The following is a 21991-nucleotide window of genomic DNA, read 5'->3' as shown; positions in this document are numbered from 1 at the left end:
CTGATGTCGAGACAGTAAGCGGACGATCGGAGGCGCTCGGCCCGATTTGGTTCGTACAAAGATGCGCGCTGATCCCTAGCGTCATCTTGGCATTCGAACTGATCCCCTAAGGCCACTCGCCATGACGTGTTTTGGTCTAGCAGCAGGCCGAGCGCGCGCTACGGCGCGTGTGCGGAAGATCCGGTGATAATATAGGATTCTGTATTGACATTGTCAATGCCTAGGACATTTGTCCTGTTTTTTCTTCCTTTTCACCCACCTGTAATTCGGTGTACAATTGTTGTGGTTCCAACACCGCAATGGCATCTACCGCAACGGGTCGAAATACTGTGGACCGGGAAGAGTCAGATCCTGGAATGGCGACAAGAGAATCAGAGACAAAACACGAAAAAACGAGTGACGAGGATGCGCAATCGAGCGGCTACCACCAGGACGCGACATTGACGGGCGCAGAAGATGGAGAAAAGAAAAAGAAGAACCCGTCGAAGCTGAAGGCAGCATGGGGGAAGCTGGGATTGGATGTGGGAACGGTGATGATGATGGGCAAAGCGGCTTTGCCTCCAACCATTGCGTTGGCTATGTATCAAGCAGACGATGTCGCGGAACACTACACTACTCTCGGTTACTTAATCGCCATCATGAGTATCCTCGGGTTCTGTATTATGCCTAGAGCCAAGTTCGTTCAAACTATGACCTTGAATATACTAGCGACATGCGTCGGCTCAGCCCTTGCGATGCTCATGGTCTGGTCTGGCGTCAAGGCGCGGCAACACACAACGGTCCCGGGCGCACCACTACAACGATATAACTCTTCCCAATCCGTTGTACTCGCAGTTTGGCTCTTCTTCCAGATCTATATCATCAATGTCATGAAGGCCAAATTCCCACAACTGGCGTTCCCAACAATCATCTATGGAATTCTAGTCAATGTTGCGGCGACCACAGGCTTTCTGTTTCAAACAGTAGCGCAATGCGAGGCCTTTGTTCAAAGGTTGCTGGAAGCGTTCCTGACCGGTTTTGCGATCGCGACGGGTGTGAGCTTGTTCATCTTACCCGTTACCTCCCGAAAAGTCGTCATGAAAGAGGCTGCAGGATACATTGGATTGTTGAGGGGTATGCTTGGTGCACACAAAACTTATATCCACAGCTTGGAAACTAGCGATATGTTTGGGCAGAAATATGTACCAGAAGATAAGAAAGGCGCGAAGGCAAAGGTCAGTCCTGAGGTTCAGACGATCAAGACAATGGCGGGTGCATTGCAAGGATTACACGGAAAACTCACTGCGGACCTGCCATTTGCGAAGCGCGAGATCGCATATGGTAAGCTGTCATGCAATGATCTCGAAGCTATTTTCAAGCATCTCCGGTCGATCATGCTGCCAGTCTTGGGTCTGGGCTCCATCGTAGATCTTTTCGAGCGCGGAGCGGAAATGAACCACTGGGATGGAGAAGAGGACGAACACGACGAACAAATGCGTAAAAAGACTGTGAAAGAGTGGAATGATATGTTTCAATTCGTTCATGAGCCGTTCAACAACATATTCGAAGCCCTCGATGATGGACTCGCCCACATCTTGCTTAAACTGCAGCTCGCCCCGCCACCAAAGAAGAAAAAGGGCCAGAACCAGGATGACGCAGAAGCCAAGGGTGATAAGGTCAAACCCGGAGATGCTGGTTTTGCAGAGCACTTACAGAAGCAAGCCAATCTGTTCTTCAGTAAGAAAGAACCAACCCTCCGCCACTGGGTCGACACCAAAGGTATCAAGCTTCGTGACGACTACTTCAGCACCCCGTCAACACTCGAAGAAGAGATGGAAAATCTACTCCCCAGTATCACCACACGACAGCGGGATCAGCGACAGTTATTCCTTGTCCTATACATTATGTTCCTACTAAACTCAATCAGTCGTGCCACGCTCGAATTTGTCAAGTTCGCTGACGAACGCGACCAAGCTACTGCGAAGAGCAAACTCATCTGGCCCGGTGGGAGGCGCTTCAAGAAATGGGTAAAGAGTATATTTCAGAGCCAGGACGCCAATCTCGAAGACGAAACGATGGCCGTGGGATCCGACAGGCAGAACACGACTGTCTACATGGGAGAAGCATACCACACAAAGAAAGATCCAGAGCATCTGCCTCCAGCCAATGCATGGGAGAAATTTGGTAATGGCGTACGAGGCATCTCCAAGTTCCTTGCAAGTCCTGAATCAGCCTTTGGTTTCCGCGCCGCTTGCGCCACAATGAGTATAGCAGTCGTCGCCTTTCTTCGCCCAACGCAGGCCTTCTTCATCGAGCAGCGCTTGGTCTGGGCACTCATTATGGTCGCCATTTCTATGACCCCCACCTCCGGTCAAGCAATCTTCCAGTTCGTACTACGGATCGTCGGAACATTCGTCGCAATGTTATTCGCATGGTGTATATGGTATATTCCCGCTCAGAAAACCGCTGGTATCCTAGTCTTCCTCTGGATTTTTGCAGCGATAGGCTTCTACATTGTTATCAAGCGTATAGACCTGGTTATTGTTGGTATCATCAGCGTTGTCACAGCCACCATGATTGTCGGTTATGAACTACAAGTCCGCAAGATTGGCGTACAGGCCTCCACGGTGACCGGTCAGCCTGCATATCCCATCTACGAACTCGGACCTTACCGTTTGGCTACCGTTGTTGGCGGTCTGGCAGTAGCTTTCTTCTGGCAAATTTTCCCATACCCCATCACGGAACACTCTGCTCTCCGCCAGAAACTGGGCGGCTCGTTGTATCTATCAGCGAACTTGTACTCCATCATGCACGAGCAGGTCATGGGACGAATCCGCGGCGAACTCGCCGGCGAGGAAGAAAGCAACAAGGAATGCCCCGGCTACAAGCTCATCAAGGCGCGCAACAAGGTGTTTGCCAAGCAAATGCTCGCGCTCCAAGGCTTGAAGATGCACGCCGGTTTCGTAAAGTGGGAATTCCCCTTTGGCGGCAAGTTCCCCAGAAAAGAGTACGAGAAAATCATCGGTTTGGTTGAAAAGTAAGCTTTCATCTCTCCATCGCCGCCGAATCAGACTAACACATCACTCCCTTCTAGCATCGTAAACTACACCGCCCTCCTCGGCTACTCTTCCCAAGCCTTTACTCAATCCTCCCTCGAGCGCCAAGCCCAAACCCCCACCTCCACAACTGCAGACACGGCCCCAACCCCCCTCTACTCCCCAAACAACAACCAAGACCCCCAGTCCTCAGCGCAATGGTTCTCAGACTTCCGCCGCGTGATCCTCGACGCAAAAGTAACTTCCCACGAGCTAACCTCCTTACTTGCCATGCTCTCCTCCTCCATCTCAAACGCACAGCCCCTCCCGCCCTACCTACATACGCCCCCCGGTACCCAACTAAGCCAGAAACTAGCGAGTATCGACCCAGAGATTATGAGCTTGAGACATGTTTCTGAGCCGGGGTATGCGGCGTTTGCGGTTATGAGTATTAGTACGAGGTGTATACATATGGATGTGGAGAAGTTGTTGAAAGCGGTTAAAGGGCTGGTGGGTGAGATGGACTTTTCGTTTCATGTGGTTAGTACGAGGGATGGGAGTGCGAGTGTGAGTGGGTCGGATGAGACGCTGGTGAAGAGGAGTACGCGGAAGATGGATTAAGTGGAGACTTGCATGCACATGAACGGTTTTGGTCATTGATGGTTGATACAAGAGACGTTATTGTATTATAATTAGATTTTTATTCAGTACGTGGGCGATCTTTTTTGTGGGGAGCCCACGCAAGTCATGATCATTACACTTTTTTTCGGCATCTCGTCATCGTTGGAGTTTTTGGCATGTCATCATCGTCGGAATGTTGGGCTCGGACGTCGTCTTCGCTTTAGAGTTGGCTTTCGAGCGGACACTTCCATCATTCCAACCTCTCATGCAAGCCCGTGACCGTTTAAGTGCAGTTGCCCACCGTCTTGGCACCAAAGATAGGCACACCAGCGCCAAAGGTGTTGCACTTGGTGGTAGAAGTGATGGTAATCGTCTTCGTGCTTGTGCAAAGGTTGTCGGTGTACAGAACGACTATTAGCCCCGTCGTTAGTACCACAAGACATCCCCATCGCTGCGCATAAGATTTTTGAACTTACTGGAGCAACCCGTAGGTAGCGAGCTTACGACCGACTTGTCAATGATGGCAGAATCTGTGTTTCCGCTGAAGATGGGGGAGGTGCCGAAGCACTTGCCGTCCGTGGGGAGGTATATAGTTGTGACGCCCTTGGAAATGGCAGTGTTGCACTTGTCGCCAGAGTAGAACAAGAGGGGAATGTCGGAGCGACGCTTGCTGATGGAGGTAGGAGCGGCGTTGATGCTGACGGCAGCAACCAAGCAGGTAAAGAGAGTCGAGAACTGCATTGTAGCGGTTTTTGTTTAGGGAGGCTAATGATGTTGGGAAGAAAGGTGATGATCCTGAGGTAGTGATGTGCGTTGAGGATGCTTGAATACTGGTGGAAGTCGTTCAGACTTTATATTCCTTTTTTCTTGTTAGTCCTCACGATATCATCGTTCGGCCCGTCTCCTCCCGCCGTGACCCAAAATTAGCCAAAACTTACTCCTGACAGGACTCTCCCCATCGCACACGGGCCTGCTAACACCCGAGTCGTTCAATAATAGGCTAGGTGCGGATAGATACTAGGCGGTGGCCCTTGTCGACTATGGGACGGCACCGATGTTGGTAAGCTCACATTTGAAGAGCCTGGAAGATGACTGGTCGAAAGTTCGAACCGTGGGCTTTCTTCCTCCTTTCTTTTGCGTTTGGCATATCGGCCTGCATATGATACATGCACCAACATCTGGGCGATCAGATCAATGTTCTCGTGAATGGCCTCACTGAGTTGGTGTAAGGATTATGCTTTGGATCGGAGACCGAAGAGTACATGGTCCCACCTATTGGTGCTTGTAGTCTGCCCTTCCACTGTAGATCATAGTTGGTAGATCGTGCAAGTAAGATCAGAGATGATTAGTGTGTCATGTAATGTCTGCTGATGAGGCTAGTTGAAATCGCGGCCTAGAGCGCCAGAACGCATGACATCGGGCACCTCGGGTGGCCGCTGGGAAGTGTGGCGTTTACCAGAACAGCTCATCGTGCTGACAGGTATGTGTACGTGGCCGGTAAGTGAGTATTGTCTTTGTGGTTGTCGGAAAGGCAAGAAGACATGACCAGCAGGACCCTCGATTATCTTGTCGGCTCCGCTCAAGAGAGGGCATATTTACGCGCAATTCCATATGGGCTCTTACCAGATGCCGATGAACTCATAAAGATAGTCGCCTTTGTCTTTCGGCGTCAGCCGCCCAGGATGAACCTGCGTCGCCGTGACGTCCCCACGATCCTTGCAGCCTTGCTATTGAGACTAGTACGCATTTGGTATGACAGGTGTTCAGGTAATGGGATTAGACTAGGTTTTCAGCTGGGCAAGCACTTGCGCCGACGCTAGATCGCCTGAGAGTCGTTGAGAACATTGTGCCGGAGTTCGCCTCCGACAGCCTACGGATCGGGTTCACCATTTTTTATGGAAGATCCTGCAGGGTAGCCGTCCCGTGCCGTTGACATGGCCTAGGCTTTCTCACGATGCATGTGCTCGGTTCTCGGGTTGGTCCAGGTCGAAGGTAAGCTCGCAGCTCATTCCGCATTGCGAATCGAATTGCTACACCAGTCATCAGAGAAAGAGAAGGTGTATAGACAACTTAACAACTGAGTAGTCGCAAGTAGGGTACCGGTCATTAGATTCTTGCTCTCATCTCAAGTAGGCCGATCGATAATCGAAGCTTGCTTCTCCAACATTCACAGTGGAGTCGGAAGAGAACCGGCCAGCTGGGTGCACTAAGAGAAGACTGTTAGTATCTAGCCGCCACGCCGCATCCATCATGCACGCTGAGGGTCGAGTAGGTTACCGGACCGGAGGGTGGGACTCTATTGCCTCTCTGCAGGCTAAATGCAAACACCGTTAACGATTGGCTTGCGGAGTTACTCGCTCAGAGTCACGGATCCGAAATATCGGTGCATATCGATGGCCGCGGAGAAGAGAACCAAATGCGTGTTGTTGAGGTATCGGTGCGCCTGTGAGGCGTAGTGGGCCTTGATGAAGTGCATTTGGTAGGGTTGCGAATCGTGGACATTTACAATTTACACATGGCCAACTGTTTCTGACTGTGCGACACAGCATAATACAACACGAGATGCAATCTCCTTCACTACTCATAGTCGCTCATGTTGTCGCAGTTCCAATGTGAGTTCGAGGATACCCACCTAGGTATGTGATGATGATGACGATGATGAGGTAATCGGACGAGAAGGCGGGAAGGCCGATGGGTCGTTAGCGTGGTTGGTATTCATCGCTTAGTCAACCATCCCGCACACGTGGGGGTGCGTGCCCCAAATTTTGTGTCTTTGTCGCTCAACTTGTATCATCCCAACGTCAATAGAAAAGAAAAGGGTTAGATGCGATGAGTGTTGATGTGCGAGCGCAGGCGCAATCATGAACGCTGGAGCCGATGTACTGCCTGCCTTTCTGAACTACCTTGACCGGTAGAAATGCCCACCTTCCTGTTCAGCGTCGTCAGCGTCCGAAGCTTAACACTCACCGTTGCCGTTATGCGCAAGTGGAAAGGCCGATCACCAAACAATCGGCCTCATGTCAGCTCTCTTTTTAGGCCCCTTGTTCCTGGTCCTGGGGTCCGGATTCTACCGGATACTATCCGGTGTCATGCGAGAAGACAAGGTTCGCCATGAGAAGGCAGATTGGTACTGTTGTAATGCTTATGCGCTGTTCCATCAAGTTGGGCATTTCCAACGCAGTCTCTCTTAACTTTCAAACTCCTAGCATGTTTAACTTTGGCGTTGGGTGTCTGGGAAGTCTATTTTTACCTCATACACGGTGAATGGCGTGGTTCATAACCCAATTGAGCTAGTCATACTATAGGAAGCTCCAGTAATATGCAAAACGTAAAACTTTGAATGCAAATTGCTAGAAATAGGACAACAGAGTGATGCGCCCTACAATATAGCTGGCGGCCAGTCAAAATGCCAAATGATACGAAGTGAGAGATGTATTGCACAAGTGTAATGACGTCACAATTCTTTAGGCAACCAACACGGTCCCCGTAGAGCCAGGCCAAGAAGAAAGAAGATTGCAAACCTACCACGCATTGCCATCATTGAATTCCCTTCCTTCCATACCTATCCGCGGGAAGCGCTTTCAACTTCTCTTTCAGCGAAGCAGCGCAGAGAGGGTATCTCGCATACGTCACTCCCACGGTCGCTAGGTTCGATATATCATCGTTGAGACGAAGTCATCGACAACACGTTCTTTTCAAGTCTCGGAGAGGCAAAACTTTGAAATGAGCATCAGTTCACACTCGACCGTCCAAGATCCCCCGAGCCTTCTTGCCAGGCTGCAAATGCTAGCTATCTGCCACCTATTCAGTTCTACTCAATTTACATTCACGATATGATACTCTACAGATAGCGTGAGACCTATCACAATGGACAAATCATATTTGCCCTTATCTGTCTTCGAGGAGGACCTGCACAGTATAGAGCAGCTGATAGACTGGCGGGATGTCGATACAAAAGAAAAAGTTAGCTGGGCTTTCATTATCGGCTGCTGAGACTCTGATCCTCATCCCTCATTCCCGTCCGACGGGGATTTTGTAGAGATCTCACTGAATCATCTATGGAGTTTTGAATGTACATTGTAAAACCTGGAATATAAGTACGACGTTGTACGCAGTATGGGGGGACTTGAGGCTGGCCGAACATATGAAGCCCAGATCACGAATGGAGCTCTCTCAGCGTTTTCGCGGTGGCAATACGGACGAAAATCCGACTTACTAAGTGGCAGTAAGGAGAAAAAAAGGCAGCCTTGAACTACCGACGAGTATTCCCAAAATATTTTGAACACTAAGCAGATGGGAAGGCCGGTAATATTCAAGGTAGTGGGGTGAATGGTGACCTACAGAAAAGAGCTTAGCGCTATACGATACTGCCTGCCCTTACGCGCAACTTATCAACCAACACACAAACCGCGGCAAAGTTCCCACACCTACAGAACACGCTGATACTATCCCGTACCTGATACAGACGATTACCGATCGCTATTTCGGGAGATCGCGCGATTCTCTAGCATCAGGGCCATAGTTGTCAACAATCAAGCCAATCCAAGCTGAGGTTTTAGCTTGGATTGCTCGTCTTTTAAGGGCATGAGCTTGGATTGTTAGGGCTAACAAGCTAAGATCGTGAGCTTAATTAAGGCTTAATTAATAGGCTTGGTAGCCTGTACTAGCGCTAGCCTTAGTGTTGAGTTTCGTCGTCCTAGGTCGCCAGCCCGCACAAAAGCTCCATATTGTCGTCGTCTGCTGCCTCCGAGGCCAGCTCTTTGCCACTTTCGTATGCACTGTATTGCCGCTAGAAGTTGAGGTCCTAGACGTCGTCGTCGCGGCTCTAAGAGGTCGCCCAGCTCACTAAACAGGCGCTCACACTCACAGCTTGACGCTAGAATAGAGAGTACGTTAAGCGCAAGCTTACTAAGGCTAGGGTAGCAATCGCACATGCTCACCTAGTATTTAATAGGGTTCTCTGCGTGTTCTTGTCAGATAGCAGGCGTGTCGAGCCGAAAGTGCCGACACCGCTAGCTAATAACGGGTTAGCGTCTTAGCAGAACAAAACTCTCAGCGCGCACCTTAGAACAGAGACAAGAACAAATAAATCATAAACATCCATCACTTTTGTGCAATATCTTATCTGATCTGACAATTAAGAGTCTCACTGCCTCTATAAAGAGCAACGAACACGCAATAATGACGATAAACCAGAACCAGAGGGACGCGACAGTTATCCTAACCGACTCGAGCAAATGGATCCCCTGGTACCGCCAAATCAAGATGCAATGCGAAGCCCTAGAGATCTGGGACATTGTAGATCCAGCGGGCAACACACAGCCTCGTACAAAGCCGACCGAACCTCTCCCTCCACTCGTATCCGACTATGAACCAGCCGCTGCTCTGAGAAATACATCATCAGCTCCATCCTCCTCTACACGAACCGCGAGAGCCAATGCCCGAGCGCCTACACAAGATACAGTTGACATAGTCAACCCTGCTGTTCAAACTCCAGCCATACCAGCTCGATACTCAGAACTCTCAGCGGAGGGGAAGGAGGCATACGATGGGGACTCAAGGGAATTCAAGATGGGTTTTGAATCATACAAAATACGCGAACGAAACTATCGAGACGAACGCACAAACATTGCGGCAATGATCAGACACCTGAATGCAACAGTTAGCCCACACCTCCAAGTGAGCTGCTTTGAGGAACATGGAACTCTCCGCACCTGGATCACAAACCTCCAGGTAGCAGTTGGAGTAGACCTCGACGATGAGATCAGAAGGGTACGAGAGAGGTACCACGATTCCTTGAGACCTATGAGAAGCCCGCAAAATTGGGAATCATGGCTCAGCGAATACGACCAAGCTGCAACTCGCGCCGAAGCCCTAAAGATAGGGGACGTGATACAAAGCAAGCTGGTTGTGGACGACTTCCTAAAAGCAGTCTCTAAGATTGCCCCAGCATGGATGGCAACATTCACTGGAGCGGGAAGCGACCGGAACAATATAGAAAGAAGGCAGATGATGAAACTCTTCCGCGAACATATGAGCCTAGCTCACCCAACACGAGGCAAATCAAGAAGTGCCTTTATGACGGGTGAAGCAGCCTACGCGGCGAGCGGTGAATCCGACTCGAACACACAGGGGGACGCCTCAAGTGTGCAAATTAGAGCGCCATCTACCAACCCTAGCCAGGGAAACCAAAGGCAAACAAACAAACGCAAAATGAATGCACCTGGCAACAAGTCCAAGCAATTCCAGAAAAGGAATACAGCAGAAGCTGGCGATATATGTCCTGCTTGTGAACAACGCCATGACATCAGTAGCTGCTACTATGTCAACCCAACTTTGGAGACCCCAGATTGGTTCAAACCGAACAAACACATCACAAAGCTGGTACAGTACAAACTTCAGCATGATGCAGACTTACAAAGAATAATACAGGAAACAAACCTGGAAACGAAGCGACCACGCCTAACTACGGCATCACGATCGATTACACCCTACATCAAGACATCACAAACACCGGACTCAGTCACTGATTGACTAGATGGACGCGAGATCTCGAGGCTGGACGAGGGCATGATGAAAGCGGCATTCAATGCGAGCAATCAAGGATACCCATTAAAGGATGCATTCATCCTGGATTCTGGCTCGACGACGCACATCTGCAACAACCTCTCAAGGCTCGAAGACGTACGCCCGCCTGCGATGGGAGATTACATTTGGGCTGGCAACTCAAGGGTTTGGATACAAGGATACGGAGCAGTCAAGGTGACGGCAGAGGGGGCTCAGGGCAAACAAATTCTACACCTAAGCAATGTTGCCTGGTGCCCAGACTTCCTCTGCAGCCTCGTATCATTCAGGCTGCTCCGAAGACAAGGTATATGGTGGGACAATCGAGGAGACCCGACAAGCCTACGACGATGGGATGGTTCAACCATTGCCACCTTATCGGAACACTATGGGCAATGGGTTATCGAGCCACCTACTACATCAACTTCAGCCTTTCATGTGCGTATGAATCGAGCCAAACGATCACCACAAAAGGCTACTGCCATACTATGGCACAAACGACTCGGACATCCCGGGCCATCCGCGATCGAGCACCTCGTGCAGCAATCTGAGGGGGTGAGGATCAAGGGCATCACCACCGTGGAGTGTGACGCCTGCGGCAGGTCAAAATCGAAACGACAAATACGCAGGACGCCTAGACTGAACGACGAAGGGCCAGGTGAAAGGGTAGCCATCGACTTCCATGAGTATGAGGACGGCAGTTTCACCAAGGAGAAGAGCCAAATGCTGATCACTTGCCGACGGTCCCGATACACATGGGACTTCTACTTCAAGGACAACAGACCGGCTCGCTCAATCATTCGCCTCCTAGGCCTCTTCGTCCAGTTCATGAAGAAACAATTCAACATCACAGTCAAAGTCATCGAGACTGACAACGAGATCGTTACCGTCAAACAAGAGGTCGAAAAATGGTGCACGTCCCTATCAATCAAACTCGAGCCCTCCGCTCCAGATACTCAAGCTCAAAACGGAGGAGCTGAGCGCTCAGGGGGTGTTATAAAAGAAAAGGCACGCGCAATTCGACTGGATGCAAACCTTCCATGGGAACTCTGGCCAGAAACTACCAGAGCGGCGGTATACCTATACAATCGAACGCCAAATTACCCAAACAATTGGAAGACACCATACGAAATATTCTATACACACGCAGCTGCCATGAACGGCATAGTCACCGGACCTCGAAAACCAAATCAAGCTCACCTAAAAGCATATGGGTGTAAGGCTTTCGCAATGACAGACGACACCCACAGAGGAAAGTCCAGGCTACAGAGACTAGATCCGAAGGCCTGGATTGGATACCTAGTGGGATACCAGTCGACGAACATTTACCGCATATGGATCCCATCTATGGCAAAGGTAATCAGCACTCGCGACGTAGTGTTTGACGAAGAAACAATCTTCAATGGCAAGACTGAGGACCTGATGGACAATCTCATGCACAACACCCTAGAGGAAATCGCAACGTGGGTGAGAACAGTCGAACTCCCAGGTACTCAGAGCCAACAAGCAGAAACCGAGACGTTCTACGAGGACGATACGACGCAGGAAGAGAGCCCGCGCACTCAGAAAACCAGATACCACCAAGGAAGGAAGGTGGTAGAGGCATATCTAACCCCGCCACCAACTCCTCCACCTGTGGCCTTGCTAGTTCAAGGAGAGGTGAACAACGAGGATATGACGAACATGTCCAACCAATCAACATCAATGACCAGTCCATGGGCAGCCGCATTCATGGCCGGCACCGAATCAGGACACATTGGTCAACACGAAGGAAAGTCAATCGACAAGGCTCAGGTGAAGAGACTACTATCCAAGGGAATCAAGCCCCATCGTAACCAGCTACCGCCACTCCCAACAGCATACTCAAAGCTGGAAGACCATCCACTATACGAAATGTTCAAGGAAGCAGAAAAGACACACCTTCGGAGTCACCAACAAATGAAGTCATGGACTGAGGTCCAAGCATCACCAGTCAAACGAGCAGGGCACCAGATCCTAGACTGTATGTGGGTATACACCTACAAACTCGACAAGCATCACCGCCTCATCAAATGCAAGGCAAGATTGGTAGTAAGGGGAGACCAACAACGCAACATCACCTCCCAAGACACATACGCAGCAACATTGGCAGGACGCTCATTCAGAATGCTTATGGCAATCGCCGCCAAATACGATCTTGAGCTGAAACAATACGACGTCACTAATGCTTTTGTGCATGCTGCAATCGACAGAGAAATATACATGAGGATGCCAAAAGGATATCAGAAGCCTGGCACTCTACTCAAAGTGCAAAAGGCACTCTACGGGCTCCGGATCTCACCATTACTGTGGCAGAAAGAATTCACCGCAACTCTTGCTTCGATAGGGTTTCAACAAATACCACAGGAGCCATGCTGCATGATCAAAGACGGAGTTATCATCTTCTTCTATGTGGACGACATCATCGTTGCGTACCGTTCAAAGCAAGAATCAGAGGCCATGAAGGCCATCAACTGGATCCAAGAAAAATACGCTTGTACGGGAGGAGACAACTTACAGTGGTTTCTCGGTGTAGAGGTTATGCGCAATCGCAAGCAGAAGACCATACAGCTATCTCAAGCTGCATACGTCGACAAAATCAGTCAACTCATCAACCACCAAAATGTAAGGCATGATACGCCAATGTCAGGCATCGAACTCCGACCACGAGAAGGACTCGCAGCACCAGCTGAAGTCAACAAGTACCAACGCAAGATTGGATCGCTTCTATTCGCTGCAGTCACAACAAGACCCGACATAGCCTTTGCAACATCACGACTTGCTCGCTTCCTAATCAATCCAAGTACAGAACACCAAGACGCTGCAGACCGTGTGCTCCTGTATCTCAAGAAAACAGAATCCCTAGCCCTCGAACTCGGTAGAGGCGATGGCCTCGAGGTAGCAAGTGACGCGTCGTTTGCAGACAACACACTGGATAGGAAAAGCTCGCAGGGATACGCAATCAAGCTGTTCGGAGGACTCATCGCCTGGAGAGCAAGCAAGCAAGATACTGTGACAACATCAACAACAGAAGCAGAGCTGCTTGCCCTATCACAAGTTGCTAAGGAGGCAATCTTAACGTCGCGGTTGTTAAAAGAGCTTCAGGTAAAGCTAAGCAATCCAATTATCACAATCAAGTGCGACAATACTCAGACGATCCGTCTAGTAAATGAAGACGTTGCCAAATTGCAAACAAAGCTTCGGCACGTTGACATACACAATCACTGGCTACGACAGGAGGTTACCCGAAAGGTGATCAAGGTAGAGTATGTGCCGTCTGACAACATGATCGCAGACGGGTTCACAAAGCCACTGCCAGCCAATAAATGGGCCAGGTTCCTTGATCAACTGGGACTCGTCGAGCGCGAAGAAGCCCCGCTCAGAGAGATTGAGCTCAAGGAGGTGCAAGAGCAACTGGAAGGCCTCATTATGTAGGATCGATCAACCAGTTTATGCAGCTTGCAATATGCCTTCCAAGCTGAGGGGGTGTGTCAGATAGCAGGCGTGTCGAGCCGAAAGTGCCGACACCGCTAGCTAATAACGGGTTAGCGTCTTAGCAGAACAAAACTCTCAGCGCGCACCTTAGAACAGAGACAAGAACAAATAAATCATAAACATCCATCACTTTTGTGCAATATCTTATCTGATCTGACAGTTCTATACCTCTTTTAGCTACTAGCTCGCTACGCTTCTACGTCTTAAACTTGTCCTTGTTAGTAGTAAGGCTGCTAGCAGTACTACGATTAAGTATACTATTAATCGCGTTATCTATATCACTTGCGATTACTGCTAGCGGCCTTACCGCGCGCGGTAAGGTGCTGTACTGCGCCTAGAGCGCCTAAAAGCTAGCGTTACTAGCCTTAAGCTAGTTAGGCTTCTTAGCCTACGCCTTATCGCAGTAGTATTTGTACATTAGATGGGGTATTATAGCAGCGTAGTACGCGGGCGAGTCGTCTAGCTTAGAGTAGTAGTTGTAACGGGCGTGAGTCTATAAGACTAGCGGCACAACTACATGCACCACGTGTGCGCAAAAGGCATGCACAAGTTGAATCAACGTGATTCAGCTTGCGTAGTTGATATTTATGTAGGAGGCATGACTGCGCTGCTCTCTCTCAGCCTACAAGTAGGCCTACATGGGTCTAGCCCATCACATCCTCCCTTTACACCCGCTATATATAGTAAGTGGCGTAGGCGTTAACTATAAACTGCAGCTTTACAGCACGCTTACAGCATAAGTAGTACCAGTTCTACTACGTAATAACGAGTTTAATAGGCTTAAGAATCTTACGATTGTTAGCTAACGCGCTAGATAGTAGCTTAGCGTAGGCGAGGCGCTAGAAGTCCTTAAAGAGCTTATGCTATTGCGGTGTTTTAATATAGTTTAAAATACTAAGCAGTACGCCGAGTGGGCCTACACGCCTCTACTCTTCTATGAAGTCGTGCTCTTCGGTAAGCTCTTGTACGTCATTAACGAACGAGGCAGCGCTGCCCTTGCCCTAGAGGAGCGTCTAGCTAACAAGGTTAAGCGTGTTGTCAGATAATAGCACTGTTGAAGATGAGAGCGTACAGACGCTGGGTTAGACTAGCGCGACCCGGCATCTGAGAGAGCCAATCGGATCACAGGAAGGCTTGGCACCCCCTAGGTGTGCCCACAACCGTAGACAGAACCAACACACAGTAAAATAATCAATATCATCACGATCATTACCCATTTCATCAGTATTCCAGATAAGAGTGAATATCTGACACGTGTAAGGTCCGCAGCGGAGGCGCTGGTAGGTAGTGTTGATACGGCTAAGGTATCGGAATCACCTTCGTTGCAACGAGTTGAAATGATTGTGATTGTTCTTGTTGTTCTATGGAGGTGGAGGGAGGTCGGCAGTAAGGCAGCAGCTAGAGCTCGGACCACACGGCTTAGTCAGCCGTGTAATCCAAGCTCGTGCATGCAGCAACCAGCTGCCTTATCTACCGCAGGTTCGATTCCCAACACTGACTATCTTTTCTTTTTGTGCCGGGAGATCAGATCCGTCCCCAAATCCTCCAAATCTGTAATAATATCCTGCTGCCGAAATGTAGCTAGTTGCCTATCTCGGCTAGCGCTATACGCCTTCCTGTATGCCCTTATGTCCTCCTCTTGTGTCCTTCGTTATCGCGCACACGTGCCCGTTGACTACTTGGTGCCTTCAAGGTTGCTGAGCTCGGTGCTCTCGGTCGTGGGCTTGGTGTTGCGATCACGGTTGACCCACCCTTGCACTCGGAGGTTGAGCTCGTTAGAGTTGATGAGGTTCTCTATCGCGGCGTTGCAACCTGCCTTTGTCATAGAGTCTGCTGGGTTGTCGCGACCGTCGATCCATCTGATATCCATGAGTTCGCTGCGCTCGTAGGCTTCGCGCATTGCCATGATGTCAATCATAAGGCGTTTCTCCTTGGTGGTGCCGAGCTTGACAAGGCAATCGTATAGCGATCGCGAGTCGGTGCATACCACGATGGGGACCTTAGGTAAGTTGAGTCGTTCCATGACCATATCAATGGTGCCGCCGATCGCGACTGCGATATCTACGCCGTGCGCCATCGCGTAGATCTCGGAGGCGAGGACGCTCCTGGTGATCCGCTTGCATTTGACTGAGGACCAGTGGACGATGTTGCCACGTATCCCGAAGTTTGTGTCGCTTGAGGTGACTTCATTGCCGAGTACGATGACGAATCCCATCTGGGAGCTCATATCCTTGTTGTTGGCAAAGGACGCGTCGACTAGGGTAAACAGCTTGAGGTTGCGTATGTCCAGAGGTACGTAGGTCAACCCATGGCAGAGGTTCTTCTTTTGCCATTCGATGCGTTTGTTTAACTTGGATATTTCTTCTTTTGTAGGCTCACTCGCTTGCGCAGCAGCGGCGAGGTCGAAGCTTGCTTCGGGTTGACAGATTGTCGCGATGTAAGCGCCACGTGCGCGTTGTTGAATGTACGTCTTCTTGTCAGTTGCGATCTCCAGTTTCTCACCTTGTTTCTTTTGGCGTAGTGTGATCACGCCGTCTGTTGTGAGACTAACGACGCACCCGTTAAAGTCGATAGGGTTGTTAGTAGTAAGAAACTGCTTCTCTTTGGCGCTGAAGCGCAGCTCCTTGCTCTCCTTATTGGCAAACACGTCATCGGACAGACCGAGCGTGTCATCAGTTTGCATGCCGACAATACCAAAGCCTAACGCCGTTGGCTTGGTGATTAAGAGGCACGGGTCATAGGTTGATGTTTCCATCCCGAGTGTCGTGGTATGGTGTTTGAAGTAGGTTGACCACCAGTACGCTCCTGCCTCGGCGATGCCGTACAGCGGCTTCACGACCACCATGATGGTGCCTTTGGGGTAGACATTGCGGAGTTGCGTGGGAAGATCCGCGATGATCGTGCGCTGGAGATGGTCATCGGCTTGCGTGTACGCCTGCGTGATATCTCGAAGCCATAGCGTCATGCCCATTTGAAGCAGTGAGGGTGCAAGCGCGATAATAATGCGCTGACTGGCGCGCTGGATCGTCGGGCTTTGTGTGAGCACAATCCGTTTTCCATCATCGGCATAACCCTGAACAACGAGGCGCGATTTCTCGTACGGCTTAGTGGTAGTTTTGCCTTTGACCTCGTTGACAATCCGTGACTTAAAGACGCGGATGCCACCATGGCGCTGAGGGTCATACTCCTCGAAGCGGAACACTCCGCGAGTGATCAGCGCGTCAATCTCTGCCTTGGTGGATAGTTCGAATGGTTCGCCTAGGGTTGTGATCTTGCCAGTGGCACGCAGCTTCCTGGACAGCACTAAGTCGTCCTCCTCGCGTTGCGTGAGGTTGACGTCGTTGGTCTCGATGGGAGCTGGTTTTGGCTTGTTTTTGGAGCCTTTGGGGCGACCGCGCTTTCGTGGAGGTGGAACTTCTGTCTCTGGGATAAACTCGTCATCGTCCGCATCCCCGCAATTGTCGTTGTCGTCGTCGTCGCGCGGGATAACGGTGGAGTTGTTGCGGTGGTATGGCTGCACCGATGTGACTCGAAATGTCGCCTGCCTGCCGTCGACGTCGACAATCGCGGCGGTTAGGTCGTCGTTCATGGCGATGAGGGTATGGGGACCAGTCCAACCGCGGTTCTCGCGCCAAACCTTTACGCTGCTCTGGATCGGGAGCTGAAGCGTTTCAATGACGTTCGGTCCGTTGCGTGTCGCAAGTGCGTCGTTCACCTGGCGTTTTGCTTTGATCTTGCGGACCTCCGCCATCGCGTTCTTTATCGCTTTCGCGCGCGCGCTGATGGATGGTGATGGCGGCGATGTCTTGGATAGGCGGGGGTAGGTGCCAAAGACGAGGAGAGTAGGCACAAGGCCATCTGGACCAGCAGTGTCGTTGACGGCTTTCACAGCCATCTGGAGGAGGTGTTCAGATGACGTGTCGCTGTCTATGTCGGCGGAGATGACTTCGAAGGCACGGCGGATGGCCGCATGGTACCGCTCCACCTTGCCGATGGAGTTATGCGCCTCGACAGGCACCTCGTCAACCTCGATGGCCATTGTCTTTGCATTGTTGACAAACTCCTCGCTCGCAAAGTTCTTGCCAGCGTCGGTGGCTATGACATCAGGCGGACCAACGTACATATCGATCCACATGGCGCGGAGTGTGTCCCATGTTGTGCTTGCTTTCATGTCGGTGAGAAAGCGCGCTGCTTGGAAGGCAGTTGCTTCGTCAATAGCATGAAGTACTGGCCTCTGATTAATGTACATCACGTCGACGATAAGTCGATAGTTGAAGTTGATATCGTCGCGGAGGGTAAACCGAAATCGTCCTGGCGCCTTGCCAGTAATCTGACATTGGTGACAGAACTTGTTGATCTTTTCGATGGTCGCCGCATCGACTTCGTCATAACCTGCTCTCGCGAGGACCTTGTAGAGTCGTCCCGCAGCTGGATGACCAAAGCGCCGATGGAGTTGCGCAAGCTCTACCTCGGTGAGGTAGTGCGTCGCGGTCTCTTGGTCGTCGAGCAGGAGCCATGGGTGTCCCCATTTGCGCACAATGGGGTACTCCCGTGACTCGTGTACAAGCACGTTGTCAACATTGTTGAGGTAGATCCCGTGGCGGTCCATGTCTGCAAGGCACAGCAAGAAAGGCGTGTTGGTCGGCATCACCGCAAAAAGTATAACGCCGAGCGGGGTTTTGACCTTCACCTCGCCAAGTGAGAGACACTCTGGGTTATCTCCAAATCGAATTCGGTGGCGACCTGCCGTGGACTCATTGATCGTGGCCGATGGCTGGAGGCGTTGCAGTGCCATGACCTGGGTCTTTCCTGCAGTGGAGACTCCGGCCGCGCCGGTGTCGGGCATGATGCCTTGGAAACAGTGAGCACCATATCGGTGATCGAAGGTGAACATGTGGGGTGCCTCCTTTGCAGTCTCCGACGCGTATGGGTCGATCCCAGTGATCGCGTGGGTCGCCGCGGCGTCGTTGAGGTTGATGGTGAGCGCTTGCCCGTCGATGGTTCCGCAAGCAGCGGTGTTGAATTGTTCATGTTGGAAGTACGCATCGAGGTCATCAACGCGGTTGCCGTCGTCGTCCTCTGCCTCGTCATGAAGCTCGATGCCTTCGAATCCGGCGAGGAACACGTCGTAGTCGTCATCAAGATCGTGGTTTTGGACATAAGTCTTGAAGCGTTGGTGCGACTCATTGCGCTCCTCGTGTGAATGTCGCGTTGACCAGCATCCTTGTTTGCCGCACACATAGCACTTTTTATCGTGCGAGCGGCGGGGAGGGTATCGCGGTCGTGACAGCGTCGGTCCGCGGTTGAAGCGACCGGTGCCATAGCCTCGGGGTCTTTCGCGAGGTTCGTCGTTTCGGTTGTATCGTCGGTTTGTGTAGAAGATGTCATCGTCTGTCTGTTCATTGTCATAGTTGAACTGCGTTCGAGCATGCGGGTGACAGCGTTGCCAGTTACCGACGGCGTTGCGGAGCTCTGAAGCGACTGCTTCAAAGGTCGACGCAGGTCGGATCAGGACTGCGCTGCAGGCTTCGACACCCTGGCATGCTGACACAAGTTGTCCGGTGAGGCTTGACTCGCTGAGTCCATTCTGCTGAGCCATCGCTTGGTACAGCTTGTGGAGCTTGTCGATGAGCAAGTCAAGGCATTGCGCAATTGTCTTGTCAGGATTACTTGCGATGACGTCCTTTAGCATAATGGTGCGCCATTCGTTCAAGAACAACTGGTAGTTCTCGGTAGTGTGGAAGTAGGCGCCCAGTTTCGCGATGATGTCTTCGTATCCAAGGTCAAGTGGAGCGATAGATTGGTAGTAGTAAGTTGACGCTTTGCCAGTAAGCATAGTAGAGATGGCTAGCTTGTAGCGGTCAGTTTGGCCAGGTTGAATGCCGACTTTGGCGCAAAGCTCTCGAAAGATGACCAGTTTGTGACTGAGCACGTCATACTTGTCACCACTGAACTTATCGTTGTTATTGTACAGCTTCGCGAGGTTTGTGAGTGCTGTCACGTTGAGTTGAGCTGGCGACGGTGAGTACTGTGCTTGTGGGTATCCTGTTGGTGGCTGCGGAGGGTTAGGGTAACTGTAGTTGCTGTTTGTGAGCTGTCGACACTTGAAACCGTCGACGAGTCGCATAAGCTCAAGCTCGTCGTCAGGCCATATCGGGCACGACGAGAGATGGAGGAGGTTGTACAGTTGCGTTATTACTGTGTCACGACTGTTGATCTGGATGTAAATCCCTCGGTGTCGGAGCAATTCCTTGACTGCTTTCCGGAGCCGCACGTCGACCGCACTTATGATATCTTGAGTCCAATCCTCGAAGGACTTTTGGAACTCCTGGAGGATGAAGAGGTCGAACTGTCCATCGTCTTCAACTTGGACGACCCAATCGAGGACGACAGTGTTCAGTTTGTCGGTGTTTATGACTGTGTCGGTCGGGTCGAGTTCCGCGTTGACATACTCACTCTTGTGCATCTCGGAGTACCACGATCGGTACTTGACGCTCTTGTATGGTGCCATGGTGCTGAAGTCAGTCGATTGTTTGCTGTTAGTTGCAGGCGTTGTCAGTTGTTTTTGTGCGTGGTTGACGCAGATCTTTTCGTTCAAGATCTCCTTCAGAACTGTCGGCGAAAGCGCTACCTTGATAGGTAGTCTCTGCGGGCGGTGCTGTACTTCGCACTCCTTGCTACTGTGAGGTAGGAGGAGTCGCTTCTTGGCCAAGACTACACAGCAAAAGAGCTGATGGGTCTCCTTGTCAGATATCTAGCCGATCTGTGGTGTAGCAACCACTGATCAGTGTTGATACGGCTAAGGTATCGGAATCACCTTCGTTGCAACGAGTTGAAATGATTGTGATTGTTCTTGTTGTTCTATGGAGGTGGAGGGAGGTCGGCAGTAAGGCAGCAGCTAGAGCTCGGACCACACGGCTTAGTCAGCCGTGTAATCCAAGCTCGTGCATGCAGCAACCAGCTGCCTTATCTACCGCAGGTTCGATTCCCAACAGGTAGCATTAAAACTATACTCTTAAGCTAATATTACGATAGTACTGTCGTTATTAGTAGCGTTATTAAGTATAAAGTAACTGATTAACTACGACGTAATTACGCTGGCAAATGGGTCGGGGTGTGGTTGGGGTTGGGTTAGAAATTTTGCGACCCCAACCCAGCCCCAACCCATTTGTCAGCGCCAAGCTTAGTGTTGGGTTGGGGTTGGGTTGGGGTCGCACGGACCATGGGTTAGGGTTGGGTTATAGTAAAAAAATTGCAAGATGTATAATATAGATTTCAATAAAAGAAAAGTTTATATAGTATCACAGTAGATTAACACAGTGTAGCATTAACTAGTTTCATTTATAATATACAGAGGCTTCGCCAGCTAGCATTTAAGCACGTGTATCTAGATATATCTTATAATCTAGAGAAAAGCTAGTAACTCGCGCGCAAAGTAGCGCCTAGCCAATTGAGAATCCTTCTCTTGAATAGTAACCCTCTTTGCGTGAATAGCATTGATGTTGCAGTCTATAAAAGTTATTAAATGAAAAATAGTATAGGGTAGATAGACTATACCCTCAAAATAACCAACTAAGAAAGCTTCTGTAGCTTCCTGAAGAGCTTCGATTGCAGATCGTTGAAAGCGGATATCGGCCTTGTGCACCTGTGCAAATTCGCGCACTACGCGGGAAAAGGGGAGTTTTCGCAAGAGTAGTTCAAAACCTCTCTGGTATCTCTTGATTTCCCGTAATGCGACAGCTAAGCTAAATTAGAAAATAGCTGTGATAAACGACTGTGATAACCTACTGCCGGCCTTAAACTTGCGCTTCTTCTTAACAGCTACAGGTGCCTTTCGCGTAGACTTTCCTGCTACTTGACGTCTAGCCTTACTAGCAAGGGCCTTCTGAGCCGGCTTGCCGCCAGTAACTGTCTTGCCATCAGGACCACCCCGGCCGGCTTTACCGGTGACCTTAGGCCGTGGTTTTGTCCTTGCCATTGCGTAGTAGAGTAGATGATGAACGTAGGCGACGTATGTGATTAATTACTGTGATAAATGTGTTCGACAATTAAGAAAGTAGTAGGCTGAAAGAGTTAGGTAGCTGGAAAGTTTGGGCGACGGCAATTTCCCGATTTCCGCACTAGTAAAGGCAGCAGCGCACGGACTGCATGACGTAATTTGCTGTTTCACGATCGCATACAACCATTTCTGTTGCAAAATCAGTAGCGAGCATATCATACAAACGTGTTAAACTGCTGTGATAAACGCCGAGCTCGCGCATGCGTGCAGCCCAAAAATG

At 50.4% G+C, this 21991-nt stretch overlaps 7 protein-coding genes across 7 annotated transcripts; 3 read left to right on the top strand and 4 right to left on the bottom strand.

Annotated features, from left to right (window-relative positions):
• Nucleotides 1–299: 299 nt before the first annotated feature.
• On the top strand, nucleotides 300–3517 carry PtrM4_104410 (membrane protein; the record flags this gene model as incomplete). Its single annotated transcript, XM_066107558.1, has 3 exons — nucleotides 300–3016; nucleotides 3074–3439; nucleotides 3511–3517. 3 exons carry the CDS (start codon nucleotides 300–302, stop codon nucleotides 3515–3517), a joined length of 3090 nt encoding a protein of 1029 aa, XP_065962007.1.
• Nucleotides 3518–3918: 401 nt separating this feature from the next.
• Nucleotides 3919–4376, bottom strand: PtrM4_104400 (uncharacterized protein; the record flags this gene model as incomplete). The annotated part of the gene is made up of 2 exons (XM_001936183.2): nucleotides 3919–4046; nucleotides 4112–4376. 2 exons carry the CDS (start codon nucleotides 4374–4376, stop codon nucleotides 3919–3921), a joined length of 393 nt encoding a protein of 130 aa, XP_001936218.1.
• A 4440-nt stretch (nucleotides 4377–8816) lies between these two features.
• PtrM4_104390 (uncharacterized protein) lies at nucleotides 8817–10169 on the top strand (the record flags this gene model as incomplete). Its single annotated transcript, XM_066107557.1, has 1 exon — nucleotides 8817–10169. The coding sequence occupies one exon, from the start codon at nucleotides 8817–8819 to the stop codon at nucleotides 10167–10169; it is 1353 nt and encodes a 450-aa protein (XP_065962006.1).
• Nucleotides 10170–10208: 39 nt separating this feature from the next.
• PtrM4_104380 (uncharacterized protein) lies at nucleotides 10209–13652 on the top strand (the record flags this gene model as incomplete). The annotated part of the gene is made up of 1 exon (XM_066107556.1): nucleotides 10209–13652. The coding sequence occupies one exon, from the start codon at nucleotides 10209–10211 to the stop codon at nucleotides 13650–13652; it is 3444 nt and encodes a 1147-aa protein (XP_065962005.1).
• A 1735-nt stretch (nucleotides 13653–15387) lies between these two features.
• On the bottom strand, nucleotides 15388–16683 carry PtrM4_104370 (uncharacterized protein; the record flags this gene model as incomplete). Its single annotated transcript, XM_066107555.1, has 1 exon — nucleotides 15388–16683. One exon carries the CDS (start codon nucleotides 16681–16683, stop codon nucleotides 15388–15390), a length of 1296 nt encoding a protein of 431 aa, XP_065962004.1.
• Nucleotides 16684–17383: 700 nt separating this feature from the next.
• PtrM4_104360 (uncharacterized protein) lies at nucleotides 17384–20223 on the bottom strand (the record flags this gene model as incomplete). The annotated part of the gene is made up of 2 exons (XM_066107554.1): nucleotides 17384–17517; nucleotides 17577–20223. 2 exons carry the CDS (start codon nucleotides 20221–20223, stop codon nucleotides 17384–17386), a joined length of 2781 nt encoding a protein of 926 aa, XP_065962003.1.
• An 894-nt stretch (nucleotides 20224–21117) lies between these two features.
• PtrM4_104350 (HHT1, Histones H3 and H4) lies at nucleotides 21118–21690 on the bottom strand (the record flags this gene model as incomplete). Its single annotated transcript, XM_001938319.2, has 3 exons — nucleotides 21118–21221; nucleotides 21270–21452; nucleotides 21501–21690. The coding sequence occupies 3 exons, from the start codon at nucleotides 21688–21690 to the stop codon at nucleotides 21118–21120; spliced, it is 477 nt and encodes a 158-aa protein (XP_001938354.1).
• Between the last annotated feature and the right edge of the window lie 301 nt (nucleotides 21691–21991).

Source organism: Pyrenophora tritici-repentis, chromosome 5, assembly GCF_003171515.1.
Source record: "Pyrenophora tritici-repentis strain M4 chromosome 5, whole genome shotgun sequence".
NCBI classification, from domain to species: domain Eukaryota; kingdom Fungi; phylum Ascomycota; class Dothideomycetes; order Pleosporales; family Pleosporaceae; genus Pyrenophora; species Pyrenophora tritici-repentis.
This window is presented reverse-complemented; position numbering and strand designations above follow the sequence as displayed.